The sequence below is a fragment of the Nerophis ophidion genome, linkage group LG26 (genome assembly GCF_033978795.1).
Source record: "Nerophis ophidion isolate RoL-2023_Sa linkage group LG26, RoL_Noph_v1.0, whole genome shotgun sequence".
Classification (NCBI taxonomy): domain Eukaryota; kingdom Metazoa; phylum Chordata; class Actinopteri; order Syngnathiformes; family Syngnathidae; genus Nerophis; species Nerophis ophidion.
The window spans coordinates 10,223,872-10,242,533 of NC_084636.1; the positions used below are offsets into that span (position 1 = coordinate 10,223,872).

At 42.5% G+C, this 18,662-nt stretch overlaps 1 protein-coding gene across 5 annotated transcripts in view; it reads left to right on the top strand.

Annotated features, from left to right (window-relative positions):
• The window catches only part of dab1a (DAB adaptor protein 1a), a 708,809-nt gene that overhangs the window by 591,944 nt on the left and 98,203 nt on the right, over positions 1-18,662 (top strand). For all 5 annotated transcript variants that reach the window (XM_061888190.1, XM_061888192.1, XM_061888191.1 and 2 more), the window contains exon 9: positions 9,276-9,374. In XM_061888190.1, coding sequence (XP_061744174.1) covers positions 9,276-9,374 — 99 coding nt within the window. The remainder of the gene's footprint in view (positions 1-9,275; positions 9,375-18,662) is intronic.

The window sequence follows — 18,662 nt, forward strand, 5'->3', positions numbered from 1 at the left end:
TTTAAAGGCTAGAGTATACAGATGAATTTTAAGGTGAGACTTAAATGCTTCTACTGAGGTAGCATCTCGAACTGTTACCGGGAGGGCATTCCAGAGTACTGGAGCCCGAACGGAAAACGCTCTATAGCCCGCAGACTTTTTCTGGGCTTTAGGAATCACTAATAAGCCGGAGTCTTTTGAACGCAGATTTCTTGCCGGGACATATGGTACAATACAATCGGCAAGATAGGATGGAGCTAGACCGTGTAGTATTTTATACGTAAGTAGTAAAACCTTAAAGTCACATCTTAAGTGTACAGGGAGCCAGTGCAGGTGAGCCAGTACAGGTGTCTGACCAGTCTTCCTCTCAGGGAATTAAAGTCACTAGTCAATCCCAATTTCTTTCAGATGACATATATGTTGAGTAAGAACGACCATCAAGACAGAATAGGAATATTATCAAGTTTTACTAAAGCTTTAGGAGACCAGTCCTACAGTGCGCTAATACCATCATCTAGAAGTGGTCTGAAAATCAAACGGGAAGAGACAATTTATTGAATACGAAAACAGCCCCCACCCTACCCAGAAAGGTATACGGCCTCATTGTTCTAATACTGATAAGGTAAAAAGGGAGTACCGTATTTCCTTGAATTGCCGCCAGGTATATAGTATGCGCCTGCCTAGAATTACTGCTGGGTCAACCCCGTTTCGCAAAATAATTAGCGCATGCTTAGCATTACTGCCGGCCCAGGATTAACGCCGGGTCAAACTCGTCTCACAAAATATTATTTTTATTAGCGCATGTCTAGAAGTTCCGCCGGGTCAAACTCGTTTCGCCAAATAATTAGCATATGCCCATTAATTTGAGCAAGGATGAAAGATTTGTGGATGAGGAAATTTAGAGTGAAGGACTAGAAAAAAAAGAAGGAAAAAAAGGCAAATGCGGTGGGAGCGATTCAGATGTTATTAGAGACATTTACTTGGATAATTCTGGAAAATCCCTTATCTGCCTATTGTGTTGCTAGTGTTTTAGTGACATTAAATAGTACTTGAAAGCCGGAGGGGTGTGGCCATAGGTGTGTTGACCGCGAGTGTCTTTGAGGGAAGTCACGCAGCTGCAGCAGGACGGAAGCTTCGCTGATGTCTCCGGTAAGAGCCGACTCAATATCACAATTTTCCCATCCAAAAACTTGCTGGTTGACGTAGAGAAACATGTTCGCTTGACCGCTCTGTGTTAAACCTTCTCAACAAACAAAGAAACACCGGCTGTGTTTCGGTTGCTAAAGGCAGCTGCAATCCACCGATTTCCATCAACAGCATTCTTCTTTATAGTCTCCATTATTAATTGAACAAATTGCAAAAGATTCAGAAACACAGTTGTCCAAAATACTGTGTAATTATGCGATGAAAAGAGACGATTTTTAGCCGTGAGTGGTGCTGGGCTAATATGTCCGCTCCAACCAATAACGATGATGATGCGTCAACATAAGCGTTATCATTCCGCGACGTTTTCAACAGGACACCTCGCGGGAAATTTAAAATTGCAATCTAGTAAACTAAACCGGCCGTATTGGCATGTGTTGCAATGTTAATATTTCATCATTGATATATAAACTATCAGACTGCGTGGTGGGTAGTAGTGGGTTTCAGTAGGCCTTTAAAGTTAAAGTACCAATGATTGTCACACACACATTAGGTGTGGCGAAATCTGTCCTCTGCATTTAACCCATCCCTTTATTCACCCCTTGGAAGGTGAGGGGAGCAGTGGGTAGCAGCGGTGCCGCACCCGGGAATCATTTGTGGTTATTTAACTCCCCCATTCCAACCCTTGATGTTGAGTGCCAAGCAGAGAGGTAATGGGTCCCATTTGATTGTCTTTGGTATGACCTTCCGATCTCAGGGCGGACACTCTAATCACTAGGCCACTGTGTTCCACTACTCTTTACGCCGACTGCTTGCCGCAGACACGCTGTTTCAAAGCAAATTATTTGGTAAAATCGCCGGAGCCAAATTACTTGTCCTCTTCCTTCTCGATCTTCTACGCCCTATAATTCGGTTCGGAAAATGTTGACTTTGTCTCCCAAACTCTCCACAAAAGTGCCAGTACCGAGCTTGACTAGAGTGGAAGCCATGTTTACTTCTGTAAACACTGCAGCACGAGCGACATCATGACGTCATGGTCAGTTTGCATTCACATTAGAAATGCCTTTCTTTTTTTGTAATGTTATTGGCCACAAAAATGATCAAATTTGACAATAAATCCAAATTAGACATCCAACCCTACTTTGAGACCCCATCCTAAATGATATTTGATTCACCTGCTCCCAGTATTTTGCACGGTCTGATAATCTCCATATATTCTGCAAACATAATTAAAGAGATGTTATCCCCTTGCACGTGATTTACAGTCGTGGTCAAAAGTTTACACACACTTGTAAAGGACATATTGTCATGGCTCCATTTTTGTTTCATCTGACATCACATGGACAAAGATAATACCTTCTGAAGGAAAGTTCTGTGGTCAGATGAAACAAAGAGTGAGCGGTTTGGCCACAATACCCAGCAATATGTTTGGAAGAGAAAAGGTCAATCAATCAATCAATGTTTACTTATATAGCCCTAAATCACTAGTGTCTCAAAGGGCTGCACAAACCACAATTTAAACCACGACCACATCCTCGGTAGGCCCACATAAGGGCAAGGAAAACTCCCACCCAGTGGGACGTCGGTGACAATGATGACTATGAGAACCTTGGAGAGGAGGAAAGCAATGGATGTCGAGCGGGTCTAACATGATACTGTGAAAGTTCAATCCATAATGGATCCAACACAGTCGCGGGAGTCAATCAATCAATCAATCAATGTTTATTTATATAGCCCCAAATCACAAATGTCTCAAAGGACTGCACAAATCATTACGACTACAACATCCTCGGAAGAACCCACAAAAGGGCAAGTCTAAAGCAGATCGAACACAGCAGCGAGAGGCCTTTAATCCCAGAAATACCATCATACCGTCTCAGTATTATGCTCTGGGCCTGTTTTGGTGCCAATGGAACTAATGCTTTACATATAATAAATGGGACAATGAAAAAAGAGGATTACCTCCAAAATTCTTCAGGAAAACCTAAAATCATCAGCTCTAAGGTTGGGTCTTGGGCGCAGTTGGGTGTTCCAACAGGACAATGACCCCAAACACACGTCAAAAGTGGTAAAGGAATGGCTAAATCGGGCTATAATGAAGGTTTTAGAATGGCCTTCCCAAAGTCCTGACTTTAAACGTGTGGACAATGCTGAAGAAACAAGTCCACGTCAGAAAACCAACATAATTAGCTGAACTGCACCAATTTTGGTGGATGGCTACCAAAAGCGCCTTATTGCAGTGAAACTTGCCAAGGGACATGTAAGAAAATATCAACATTGTTGGATGTATACTTTTGACCCAGCAGATTTGGTCACATTTTCAGTAGACCCATAATAAATTCATAAAAGAACCAAACTTCATGAATGTTTTTTTTTTGTGACCAACAAGTATGTGCTCCAATCACTCTATCACAAAAAAATTATGAGTTGTAGAAATTATTGGAAACTCTAGACCGCCATGACATTATGTTCTTTACAAGTGGATGTAAACTTTTGACCACGACTGTAAATCATGTGCAAGGAGATAACGTCTCTTTAATTAGGTTTGCAGAATATATAAAGCTTATCAGACGGTGCAAAATACTGGGAGGAGAAGATGTAGATATCATTTAGAATAGGGTCTCACAGCAGGGTTTGATGTCTAATTTGGATTTTTTCGCTTTGCACATGTTTTTGATCAAAACAAAACATTTAGTACATCTGGCTCTCAACATGAAGAAGCATAAGAAATAGTACACGTGTCTGAAATGATTCATCCTTCACTTTCCTTATCACTTCAAATGAAAAACAAAATGTAAAACCAACAACTCAAACTCCGGCAGCGCCTCAGGCTGCCAACATTAGCAATTTGGGCCTGTCGGAGTGTTTTCACAAATGCTGTAATTCCAGTGGACGTAGGTGTTTACATGAATAAAAGAAGAATATTTAGAACCAGAGTGTCTGTTATCATTTCTCCTTCTATGTATCCAAAAGAAAGTTAGCAAATCAAATAGATACCATGTGAACCTACAACACAAATGATAGCAGACAAGACATAAGTGAGATTCCTAAGACATGCTTTTATTCCAGTATCAATCAATATAGGCCTTAAAGGGGAACATTATCACCAAACCTATGCAAGCGTCAATATATACCTTGATGTTGCAGAAAAAAGACCATGTATTTTTTTAACCGATTTCCGAACTCTAAATGGGTGAATTTTGGCGAATTAAACTCCTTTCTGTTTATCGGTCTTGTACCGATGACGTCATAACGTGACGTCATCGAGGTAACACACCAGTCATTTTCATTTTCACATTACAAACACCGGGTCTCAGCTCTGTTATTTTCCGTTTTTTCGACTATTTTTTGGAACCTTGGAGACATCATGCCTCGTCGGTGTGTTGTCGGAGGGTGTAACAACACTAACAGGGAGGGATTCAAGTTGCACCACTGGCAAGAAATCTGCCGCCAGACCCCCATTGAATTTGCCAGAGTGTCTGCATATTTGACCGGCGATGCTAAAACAGACATGGCACAGAGATGTATGGATAACCTGCAGATGCATTTGCAACGATTAAGTCAACGAAATCACAAAGGTGAGTTTTGTTGATGTTGTTGACTTATGTGCTAATCAGACATATTTGGTCGCAGCATGACTGCCAGCTGATCGATGCTAACATGCTACGCTAATCGATGCTAACATGCCATTTACGCTAGCTGTATGTACATTTGAAACTAGATACCCACATTTAATGCAAAACAAACACTTACCAATTGACAGATTTAAGTTGCTCCAGTGTCACAAAATGCAAAAATCCTGATCGTTTAGTCTGCACATTTTACCGGCGATGCTAATAAGGCAGCCATGCTATGGGCCACTTCATTAGGTACACCCATGCTATGGCCGAATAGCGTCAATAGCTATTCGCTCAATAGCTTCAGTTTCTTCTTCAATTTCGTCTTCGCTATCTGCCTCCATACTCCGACCATCTGTTTCATCCATCCATCCATCCATCATCTTCCGCTTATCCGAGGTCGGGTCGCGGGGTCAACAGCCTAAGCAGGGAAACCCAGACTTCCCTCTCCCCAGCCACTTCGTCTAGCTCTTCCCGGGGGATCCCGAGGCGTTCCCAGGCCAGCCGGGAGACATAGTCTTCCCAACGTGTCCTGGGTCTTCCCCGTGGCCTCCTATCGGTTGGACGTGCCCTAAACACCTCCCTAGGGAGGCGTTCGGGTGGCATCCTGACCAGATGCCCGAACCACCTCATCTGGCTCCTCTCGATGTGAAGGAGCAGCGGCTTTACTTTGAGTTCCTCCCGGATGGCAGAGCTTCTCACCCTATCTCTAAGGGAGAGCCCCGCCACACGGCGGAGGAAATTCATTTCGGCCGCTTGTACCTGTGATCTTATCCTTTCGGTCATGACCCAAAGCTCATGACCATAGGTGAGGATGGGAACGTAGATCGACCGGTAAATTGAGAGCTTTGCCTTCCGGCTCAGCTCCTTCTTCACCACAACGGATCGGTACAACGTCCGCATTACTGAAGACTGTTTCTGTTTCATCCATCTGTTTCAATACATGCGTAATCTGTTGAATCCCTTAAGCCGCTGAAATCCGAGTCTGAATCTGAGCTAATGTCGCTATATCTTGCATTGGTCACCGCCATGTTGTTTGTATTGGCAGCCCTGTATGACGTCACAGGGAAATGGACAGTCGCATCGCAAATAACGAAAAACAAGATCTTTAAAGCTTTTTTTTAGGGATATTCCGGGAGGTGTCAAATTTTAAAAAAAACTTCGAAAAATAAAAGAAGCCACTGGGAACTGATTTTTATTGTTTTTAACCCTTTTGAAATTGTGATAATGTTCCCCTTTATTCACAAGTGTCTCAAAGGGCTGCACAAGCTACAACGACATCCTCGGCTCAGATCCCACATCAGGGACACAAATAATATAGCGTTTATAAGGCATATAGAAAAATATATCTTTAGTTACATCCTTATCAATGAATAAAGTAAATACTAGAGATGTCCGATAATGGCTTTTTTGCCGATATCCGATATTGTCTGAATCTTAATTACCGATACCGATATCAACCGATACCGATTATATACAGTTTTATTATGCCTAATTCTGCTGTGATGCCCCGCTGGATGCATTAAACAATGTAACAAGGTTTTCCAAACTAAATCAACTCAATTTATGGAAAAAAAAATGCCAACGTGGCACTGCCATATTTATTATTAAAGTCACAAAGTGCATTATTTTTTTTAACATGCCTCAAAACAGCAGCTTGGAATTTGGGACATGCTCTCCCTGAGATAATCCTGATACCTGCTACAACTATACTTTGACTTTCACAAAGTGCATTATTTTTTTAATTTTTTTTTATCATGCCTCAAAACAACAGCTACAAAAACAATGAAGGCACACAGCTTCAGTCCAGAGTATACTAGAGTAATAAAGTAAACAATAACATAGTCCTGATTTAGTGCAAGACTGCCTGGCATACTGTATAACAGGAAATTATAATCTGCCCTGGTCTAACGTATCTGTATGAGTAACACAAATGTTCTGCAAGCTAGTGGTGAGTGCTTGAAGTGGCCAAGCAGTCATCCAGAGCTTCTGAAATGCTGCGTTGAGACAGTGCACCTCTGTTTACTGCAAGCTGCAAAGTGTGCGCCATGCAGGGCAGACTAGCCACACTAAACTTCACTGTAGCTTTTGACATACTGCGTGCGTTGTCCCTGACCACAACGTGGGCTTTCGCCTTGTGGGGTTTTTTGTTGTATTTTTGTTTTTTCTCGGCGGAGTCTTTAAGCGACAGCTGTGTGGTATTACTTTTTTTCGGTGTTTGCTTTTCATCCATCTTCCGCTTGTACTCATCGTGTATCTCCTAATGATTCTTGAAGAGGTGGGAGATCAAATTGCTCGTATTTAAGGAAGACCTCTTGGATCCTCCTCGTAAAAACCACTTTTTGCAGTCATTGCAAATTGCCGTTTTTTTTAGCGGTCAGACACACTTTGAAATAATCCCAAACCACAGACATGGTGTCGTTAGTCAGTCACCGAGCTTGCTGGCTTGTTAGCCACGGCTACAGCACCGGCAACAACACACTCTTGTTGTTGTTGTTATGCTGTTCAAAAAGTGATTAATTTCACTTTTTGATACTGATAATTTCCAACATTACATTTTAAAGCATTTATCGTCCGATATTATCGAACATCTCTATTTACAAAACCCATTTCCATATGAGTTGGGAAATTATGTTAGATGTAAATATGAACGGAATACAATGATTTGCAAATCATTTTCAACCTATATTCAGTTGAATATGCTACAAAGACAACATTTTTGATGTTCAAACTGATAAACATTTTTTTTTTTTTTGCAAATAATCATTAATTTTAAAATTTGATGCCAGCAACACGTGACAAAGAAGTTGGGAAAGGTGGCAATAAATACTGATAAAGTTGAGGAATGCTTATCAAACACTTATTTAGAACATCCTACAGGTGTGCAGGCTATTCGGGAACAGGTGGGTGCCATGATTGGCTTTAAAAACAGCTTCCCAAAAAATGCTTAAACTTTCACAAGAAAGGATTGGGAGAGGTACACCCCTTTGTCCACAACTGCGTGAGCAAGTAGTCAAACAGTTTAAGAACAACGTTTCTCAAAGTGGAATTGCAAAAAATTTAGGGATTTCAACATCTATGGTCCATAATATCATCAAAAAGTTCAGAGAATCTGGAGAAATCACTCCACGTAAGCGGCATGGCCGGAAACCAACATTAAATGAACGTGACCTTCCATCCCTCAGACGGCACCGTATCAAAAACTGACATCAATCTCTAGAGGATATCACCACATGGGCTCAGGAACAGTTCAGAAAACCACTGTCACTAAATACAGTTGGTCGCAACTTCTGTTAGTGCAAGTTAAAGCTCTACTATGCAGAGCGAAAGTCATTTATCAACAACATCCAGAAACGCCGCCGGCTTCTCTGGTTTCCGAGATCATCTAAGATGGACTGATGCAAAGTGGAAAAGTGTTCTGTGGTCTGACGAGTCCACATTTCAAATTGTTTTTGGAAATACTCCACATCGTGTCATCCGGAAAGGGAAGCGAACCATCCAGACTGTTATCGACGCAAAATTCAATAGCCAGCATGTGTGATGGTATGGGGGTGCATTAGTGCCCAAGGCATGGGTAACTTACACATCTGTGAAGGCACCAATCATGCTGAAAGATGTATACAGGTTTCGGAACAACATATGCTGCCATCTAAGCGCCGTCTTTTTCATGGACGCCCCTGCTTATTTCAGCAAGACAATGCCAAGCCACATTCAGCATGTGTTACAACAGCGTGGCTTCGTGAAAAAAGAGTGCGGGTTCTTTCCTGTCCAGACCTGTCTACCATCGAAAATGTGTGGCGCATTATGAAGCGTAAAATACGACAGCGGACTGTTGAACGACTGAAGCTCTACATAAATCAAGAATGGGAAAGAATTCAACTTTCAAAGTTTCAACAATTAGTTTCCTCAGTTCCCAAAAGTTTATTGAGTGTTGTTAAAAGAAAAGGTGGTGATCATGCCCTTTCCCAACTACTTTGGCACGTGTTGCAGCCATGAAATTCTAAGTTTATTATTATTTGCAAAAAAAAAATAAAGTTTGAACATCAAATATCTTGTCTTTGTAGTGCATTCAACTGAATATGGGTTGAAAAGGATTTGCAAATCCGTGTATTCCGTTTATATTTACTTCTAACAGAATTTCCCAAATCATGTGGAAACGCGGTTTGTACAAGGTACATGGAAGAATAATATTGCTGAGAGCGGTGCACAGTATGTGATACAATGCATCCTTTTAAATTACCCATATACTTCAAATTAAAAAATAAACAAATACCAAGTAAACTATTGTAGGAAATACGTGGAGTGTGGTTCCGCAAGCTACCAAAGTTAGCACAGCCTCACTTTAGGTCCCTTTTGTTGCTTTATTGTGTTGACATGCTGTTATTCCAGTAGTTAACTAGTGCTCGTTTCAATGCCAAGACATATAACTCTGAGCCTCAGTTTTCCATAATAACTTCTCAGGCTGATACTCTACATTGCTCCCTGTAATAAAGACCCTTCCCCCGACCTAATACTGTTCAATATTTGTGCCTGCAGGGTGTCGCAGCAGCAGCTCGCTCCAAAGGAGAACACAAGAAGAAGGTTTTCCTGACTGTTTCCTTCGGAGGCATCAAGATCTTTGACGAGAAGTCAGGGGTAAGCAAACCGCTGCGTTTGAGTGTTAATGGCCGGGACCAACACGTGACGCTCTTAAATCGTGTGTGAGTGTGTGTGTGTGTTTTTGCTGTTAATGAGGCATCTCTGAGCGAGGGAGGGAGGGAGTGACGGGAGCCCCCGGGGGAAATCAGGAGCCCCTAATTGAAACCCTGGGAACAAGGTCTCAGCAGATGAGAGAACATGGCTGCTTTTGTTTGTTGATGTCCTTCCTTTCATCGGTATCTATGTGTCCGCCTTGGCAAGAAGAAAAGCAAGTTGAGCGCTGTGTTTTAATCATAGTGGTTAACTTCTTTTTACACTTGACTCATTGTGTCACAAGCCCCTCGTGAAGTTAATTGCACTTTAGCGACAACGACAGATTATTAGAATTCCAATTATTTTCCTAATGGAATACCTTTGTTTTGAAAGCCAAACATATTGTAGTCCTGTTCTATTTGACTGGGTTGTTTTAAACTATTTCCATGCACGTATTAACATACACTATATTGCCAAAAGTATTTTCCCACCTATCCGAATGATCAGAATCAGGTGTTCTAATCACTTGGCCCGACCACAGGCGTATAAAATCCAGCACTTAGGCACGGAGACTGTTTCTACAAACATTTGTGAAAGAACGGGCCACTCTCAGTGATTTCCAGCGTGGAACTGTCATAGGATGCCACCTGTGCAACAAATCCAGTCGTGAAATTTCCTCGCTCCTAAATATTCCAAAGTCAACCGTCTGCTTTATTATAAGAAATTGGAAGAGTTTGGGAACAACAGCAACTCAGCCACCAAGTGGTAGGTCATGTTAACTGACAGAGAGGGGTCAACGGATGCTGAAGCGCATAGTGCAAAAACTTTCTGCACAGTCAGTTGCTACAGAGCTCCAAACTTCATGTGACCTCTCAATTAGCCCACGTACAGCATGCAGAGAGCTTCATGGAATGGGTTTCCATGGCCGATCAGCTGAATCTAAGCCATACATCACCAAGTCTAATGCAAAGCGTGGGATGCAGTGGTGTAAAGCACGTCGCCACTGGACTCTAGAGCAGTGGAGACGCCTTGTCTGGAGTGATGAATCACACTTTTCCATCTGGGAATCTAATGGATCAGTCTAGGTTTGGAGGTTGCCAGGAAAACGGTTTCATTTCGGACTGCATTGTGCCGAGTGTGAAATTTGGCGGAGCAGGAATTATGGTGTGTGATTGTTTTTTAGGAGTTGGGCTTTGCCCCTAAGTTCCAGTGAAAGGTACTTTGAATGCTCCAGGATACCTAAACATGTTGGACAATTCCATGCTCCCAACCTTGTGGGAACAATTTGGAGCGGGCCCCTTCCTCTTCCAACATGACTGTTCACCAGTGCACAAAGCAAGGTCCATAAAAACATGCATGACAGAGTATGGTGTGGGTGAAGTTGACTGGCCTACACAGAGTCCTGACCTGAACCCGATAGGATACCTTTGGGATGAATTAGAATGGAGACTTGAGAGCCAGGCCTTCTCGACCAACATCAGTGTGAGACCTCAATGCGCTTTTGGAAGAATGGTCGAAAATTCCTTTAAACACACTGCACAACCTTGTGGACAGCCTTCCCAGAAGATTTGAAGCTGTAATAGCTGCAAAAGTGGACCGGCATCATATTAAACCCTATGGGTTAGGAATGGGATGGCACCTTAAGTTCATATATGGTCAAGGCGGGTGGTCAATTACTTTTGGCAATATATTGTATTTTTATAGGCTAACTCTTCTTATTCTGAACTCCTGCACACAAAAGGCTGAAAATGTGTCAAAACATGCACCCCTGTGCTATTTTCTCTATTACAATGACACCACATAATCGCCTCATTAGACCCCCATAGGTCAGATGACTTGAAATTTCTCACACAGCCAAGTGTGCGCTACAAAACACCTGTGACTTAAGGGTGTTCATCGCAATCACAACTAAAATTGGTGCATAACTTTGGGGACTTACGATTACATGTATGTAAAATTGCATTAAGTTTGGTTAAAAACATGCATAATGTATTTGCAGGGACAATGGTAGGGATTCACATGAATACATAAATAATTGAGTGGTTCTTGAACTTTTTTTCACCCATTACTACTTCAAAAAACACTTGGCTCTCCAACATTAAAATCCAGTAGCGTAGTAGGCCTAGGTCAGGGGTCGGCAACCCGACATGTTGAAAGACCCATATTGGACCAAAGAATACAAAAAACAAATTTGTCTGGAGCTGCAAAAAGTTAAAAGCCTTATGCAAGTGTTATAATGACGGCAGCACATTAAGTGTCTCAGAGGGTTAGATAACTCCTGGAAATTACTGGCTTAAAACCGCCAAAGGTATAGATGTGTGTGCCCAAGTTAAAGGAAAGGACAGGCTGTCTTCTTCTAATGGATTTATTACAATCTTTGCAAGCTGGGTAACTTTCGTTGTGGTCTGGAATAACATGGCAAACAATCAGAAGTGCAGCCAATATCACATACAGATAATGTGTCATGAGACATGCAAATATAAATGAAATACACAGAGGACATACTGCAAGTAAAGGAAATTAAATTAACTCAAATATACCTAGAAATGAGGCATAATGATGCAATATTTACACACAGCTAGCCTAAATAGCATGTTTGCATGGATTATTAGCACTCCGCCCAAGTCAACAAAGCTCACTTTTGTGCATTCACACACAGCATAAAAAGTTTGGTCGACAAAATGAGACAAAGACGAAGTGGCATAAAACACCTCTTTGTGTGCCAGCGGTGGAGAAAGTTGTACACCTGAACCAACTACGGTGAGTTCAAGGACCACCAAAATTAGTAGGGCCAAATAATGTCAACACAAACATATCAAACAGTAGGCTTTCTAACAATTAAGAAGGTTTGTGTCGTGTTTGTCCTCCTACAGAAACATTGTTGAAACAACAAATATATGTTTCCCCCATCTTTTTCCATTTTTGAAAAAGCTCCAGCGAGCCACAAAGTGCGAAAGAGCTCGACAGGTCTAGGTATTCATTAAAAACAAGTATATTTAATTATTTGGGGCCACTAATACATTGCACACAGTTTGAACAATAACATTGTATTTAAATATTGGGAAATGAAATACCAATCTTTTGATGAAGTGATTCTTTGGCGTACCACTAGGTGGAGCCCACGTACCACGTGTGGTATCCGTACTACAGTTTGATAATTATAAAACTTTAATGTATCTTGGTGGCAAGGCCCCGGGGGTGGACGAGATCCGCCCGGAGTTCCTTAAGGCTCTGGATGCTGTGGGGCGGTCTTGGTTGACAAGACTCTGCAGCATCGCGTGGACATTGGGGGCGGTACCTCTGGATTGGCAAACCGGGGTGGTGGTTCCTCTCTTTAAGAAGGGGGACCGGAGGGTGTGTTCCAACTATCGTGGGATCACGCTCCTCAGCCTTCCCGGTAAGGTTTATTCAGGTGTACTGGAGAGGAGGCTACGCCGGATAGTCGAACCTCGGATTCAGGAGGAACAGTGTGGTTTTCATCCTGGTCGTGGAACTGTGGACCAGCTCTATACTCTCCGCAGGGTTCCTGAGGGTGCACGGGAGTTTGCCCAACCAGTCTACATGTGCTTTATGGACTTGGAGAAGGCATTCGACTGTGTCCCTCGGGAAGTCCTGTGGGGAGTGCTAAGAGAGTATGGGGTATCGGACTGTCTTATTGTGGCGGTCCGTTCCCTGTACGATCAGTGCCAGAGCTTGGTCCGCATTGCCGGCAGTAAGTCGAACACATTTCCAGTGAGGGTTGGACTCCGCCAAGGCTGTCCTTTGTCACCGATTCTGTTCATAACTTTTATGGACAGAATTTCTAGGCGCAGCCAAGGCGTTGAGGGGTTCCGGTTTGGTGACCGCAGGATTAGGTCTCTGCTTTTTGCAGATGATGTGGTCCTGATGGCTTCATCAGACCGGGATCTACAGCTCTCACTGATCGGTTCGCAGCAAAGTGTGAAGCGACCGGAATGAGAATCAGCACCTCCAAGTCCGAGTCCATGGTTCTCGCCCGGAAAAGGGTGGAATGCCATCTCCGTGTTGGGGAGGAGACCCTGCTCCAAGTGGAGGAGTTCAAGTACCTAGGAGTCTTGTTCACGAGTGAGGGAAGAGTGGATCGTGAGATTGACAGGCGGATCGGTGCGGCGTCTTCAGTAATGCGGACGTTGTACCGATCCTTTGTGGTGAAGAAGGAGCTGAGCCGGAAGGCAAAGCACTCAATTTACCGGTCGATCTACGTTTCCATCCTCACCTATGGTCAAGAGCTTTGGGTCATGACCGAAAGGATAAGATCACGGGTACAAGCGGCCGAAATGAGTTTCCTCCGTCGTGCGGCGGGGCTCTCCCTTCGGTGAGAAACTCTGCCATCCGGGAGGAACTCAAAGTAAAGCCGCTGCTCCTTCACATCGAGAGGAGCCAGATGAGGTGGTTCGGGCATCTGGTCAGGATGCCACCCGAACGCCTCCCTAGGGAGGTGTTTAGGGCACGTCCAACCAGTAGGAGGCCACGGGGAAGACCCAGGACACGTTGGGAAGACTATGTCTCCCGGCTGGCCTGGGAACGCCTCGGGATCCCCTGGGAAGAGCTAGACGAAGTGACTGGGGAGAGGGAAGTCTGGGTTTCCCTGCTTAGGCTGTTGCCCCCGCGATCCGACCTCAGATAAGCGGAAGAAGATGGATGGATGGATAATGTATCTGTTTTACGTGTATGGTAATACAGTGTTTTTCAACCAGTGTGCCGTGAGATATAGTCTGGTGTGCCGTGGGAGAATATGTAATTTTTTCCTATTTGGGTTAAAAATATTGTTTGCAAACCAGTAATAATAATGTGCAAATGTGCCGTTGTTGAGTAACCGTGCTGTCGAGGGCTCGGCAGGGTAACCATGTAATACTCTTCCTTATCAGTAGGTGGCAGCAAGTAGCTAATTGCTTTGTAGATGTCGGGAACTAGTTTGTCGTGATCACAATATACAGATGACAGTGTGCAGGTAAAAAAGTGTCTACTGCTTAAAGGGGAACATTATCACCAAACCTATGTAAGCGTCAATATATACCTTGATGTTGCAGAAAAAAGACCATATATTTTTTTAACCGATTTCCGAACTCTAAATGGGTGAATTTTGGCGAATTAAAAGCCTTTCTATTATTTGCTCTCGGAGCGATGACGTCACCTAGGTAGTCAACCGCCATTTTCTCAAACACATTATAAACACAGAGTCAAATCAGCTCTGTTATTTTCCGTTTTTTCGACTGTTTTTCGTACCTTGGAGACATCATGCTTCGTCGGTGTGTTGTCGGGTGTAACAACACGATCAGGGACGGATTCAAGTTGATTTACGTAGAATGCGCATCGATTAGCACGGCATGCTAATCAATGCTATCATGCTATTAGCATGATAGCATCAATTAGCTAACGTTATTTTTAACATCGTGATTACCAGCGGAATTATTCATTACTCATCGTGTTAAGCAATGTCAGCAAAGATTTATCTGAGAGCCAGATGCAGTCATCAAAAGAGCCACTACTGGCTCTAGACCAGGGGTGTCTAACTCAAATACAGAACAAAGCCGTGAGCCGAGGTTGAACAAATTAACCTTTTAATAGGGACCCAAACAAGTTTTGCATTGAATATTGAACAAGCAAGGCTTATATAACTTTATAGTGACATGCAAAATTGAGTTTCAAATAATAATAACAATAATAATTAAAAAATATCAATGGCATCCATCCAATTTTCTACCGCTTATTCCCTTTTGGTGTCGCGGGGGCCGCTGGCGCCTATCTCAGCTACAATCGGGCGGAAGGCGGGGTACACCCTGGACAAGTCGCCATCTCATCGCAGGGCCAACACAGATAGACAGACAACATTCACACTCACATTCACACACTAGGCCCAATTTAGTGTTGCCAATCAACTTATCCCCAGGTGCATGTCTTTGGAAGTGGGAGGAAGCCGGAACCCACGCATTCACGGGGAGAACATGCAAACTCCACACAGAAAGATCCCGAGCCTGGGATTGAACCCAGGACTGCAGGAACTTTGTATTGTGAGGTAGACGCACTAACCCCTCTCCCACCGTGAAGCCTATCAATGGCATATCAAATCAATTTAAATAAAAATTGAAAGCCTTTGTAGCTATATTTGCATCCATCCTTTCCCTCCACCCACATTTAATGCCAAACAAACACTTACTAATCGACGGATTTAAGATGCTCCGGTGTCACAAGATGCGAAAGTCCCAATCGGTTGGTCTGCACATTTTACCTGCGATGCTAAGGCAGACATGGCACATAGATGTATGGATATCCTGCAGATGCATTTCCAACGATAAAGTCAACGAAATCACACAGGTGAGTTTTGTTGATGTAATTGACTTATGTGCTAATCAGACATATTTGGTCACGGCATGCTAAGGCAGACATGGCCGAATAGCGTCAATAGCTATTCGCTCAATAGCTTCAGTTTCTTCTTCAATTTCGTTTTCACTATCTGCCTCCATACTCCGACCATCTGTTTCAATACATGCGTAATCTGTTGAATTGCTTGAGCCGCTGAAATCCGAGTCTGAATCCGAGCTAATGTCGCTATATCTTGCTGTGCTATCCACCTGGATAGCATGTATATCACTGGATGGCGTCACAGGAAAATGGACGGTGGCTTCACAGATAGCGAAAATCAGGCACTTTAAAGCCTTTTTTCGGGATATTCCACAATGGGTAAAATTTAGAAAAAAACTTCGAAAAATAAAATAAGGGGAACTGATTTTTATTGGTTTTATCCCTTCTGAAATTGTGATAATGTTCCCCTTTAAACCAAAATTAAACAAAAGGATAGTGCCGTTAAGAAAAGGCATTAAAGCTTAGAGATGGCTATGCAAAACAAATCTAAAATTGAACTGGTTGCAAAGTAAACAAAAACAGAATGCTGGACGACAGCAAAGACTTACAGCGTGTGGAGCAGACGGCGTCCACAAAGTACATCCGTTCATGACATGAAAATCAACAATGTCCCCGCAAAGAAGGATAGCAACAACTTTAATGGCCTTGATTGCTAAAACAAAGCAGGTGCGGGGAATAGCGCTCAAGTAAGACATGAAACTGCTACAGGAAAATACCAACAAAACAGGAAAAGCCCCCAAAATAAGAGCGCAAGACAAGAACTAAAAGACTACAGTAGGGCTGGGCGATATATCGAATATATCGCGGTTTTGTCTCTGTGCGATATAGAAAATGACTATTTCGTGATTTACGAGTATGTTCTCACGCAGTTGCTTTTAGCTGCGGGCATTACAATACAGGATCTTCTCACTCTTTCTTGTCTTTCCTTCTCACAGAGACATAAAACAAACGCACCTTAATACATACGTCACATACAATGTGCGACGTCATACGCCCTCGCGGAGCAGACAGGTAGCGGCATGGGTAAAGTTAGCTGTGGTGCTAGCAGTGCGGTGCAAATCTGGTAACAAATGGAGGAAGAATTAATTCCCAAGAATAACATCACAGGGTCCATCGTCTGGCGGGAATTTGGCTTCAAGCGGGAAGACGTTGAACAGACAACCGTATTTTGTCAAGTGTGCGGCAAAAGCGTTGCTAGAAAAATTGGCATTAGTGCTAATTTGTAAAGTCATCCACTAGAGAATGAGGAGTGCTTGAATCTCTGCAAATTAATATCTCCGTTCGGTGCCACACCCATAAAATGCCCAAGCAACCATTTCCACATTGAAAAAAATAGTCAACAACAGAAGGAGATAACATCCACAGTAACCTACCACATAGCAAAGGACATACATTATTTAAGTTCCTATTACACAGCTCATTTTTATTGAACAGTTATTGAAATATCTTGTGTGACATCATGCACAAAAAGTGCACTTTATTTGTTTTTACTCTAGTAGTGACATTCTGTACAAAAAGTGCACTTTAATATAGTGTTGTTGTGACATGTCATCTTAGTGACATCATGCACAAAAGTGCACCCATAGCTTGTTTTAAAATGTCTCTGACAATCTTGCACTTTCTGTTTTGGAAATGACATGAATGTCTGTGCCACCGCTTAGTAACTGTTTAATAAATACACTTTTGGTAAATCGACTTAGTGATGATTTCCCTCTCTGTATGAAAGTTTAAAATGAGCATTTATTAATTCTGTCAATACGTGGACTTGGGTGTGTATTTCCGGAAGGCAAAGGAAATTTGTTGCGGGCAAGACATGAAGGTAGGGACATATTTATTAATTACTATTAAAAAAAAGGTACAAAACTAAAGGCGCGCACAAAGGCGGAGGACAAACTTGACTAATGAAAACAAAAGACCAGCACAAAGGCAATTAACTATGAACATGAAACTAAAACACTTACTGTGGCATGGCATGAAGCATGAACTATAATAAACAGGAATCTCATGGGTAGCAGAGGTAGTATGGATGGAGTGAAGAGAGGTAATGTCACTAGGACAAACAACAGAAACAGACCGGCTTAAATAGCAGTGACATGATCAGTGACAACAGGTGCGAGACTCAACACGTGAAACTAATGGGTTGCTATGGTGACAAAACAAACAAAAGTGCACAAAGACTCCAAAAACAAAACACTGCTGTGATTATATGTATCAAGGCAAAATATCGAGCTATGTATTGTGTATCGTGACCTGGCCTAAAAATATCGAGATATTGATAAAAGGCCATATCGCCCAGCACTAGACTACACACAGGAAGACACCAAAAAACTCCAAATGAGTCAGAGCGTGATGTGACAGGTGATGACAGTACTTTGAGACAGGAGCTATACTGATGCATGCTTGGTTTTTGATTTGAATTCTTATCCAACAACTTTTCATGGTCAATATCAGCTATTGAATTTCATTTTGTTATGTTTTCTGCTGGTGGTGTGCCTATGCATTTTTTTCAATGAAAAAAATGTGCCTTGGCCATAAAAAAAAAAGGTTGAAAAACATTGGTCAAGTTCAGGGGTCACCAACCTTTTTTAAACCAAGAGCTACTTCTTGGGTAACGATTAATGCGAAGGGCTACCAGTTTGATACACACTTAAATAAATGGCCAGAAATAGCCAATTTGCTCAATTTACCTTTACTGAAATTAGATTTTCTCATTTAAACGGGTATAGCAGGTCCATTCTATGTGTCATACTTGATCATTTCGCGATATTGCCATATTTTTGCTGAAAGGATTTAGTAGAGAACATCGACGATAAAGTTCGCAACTTTTGGTCGCTAAAAAAAAGCCTTGCTTGTACCGGAAGTAGCAGACGA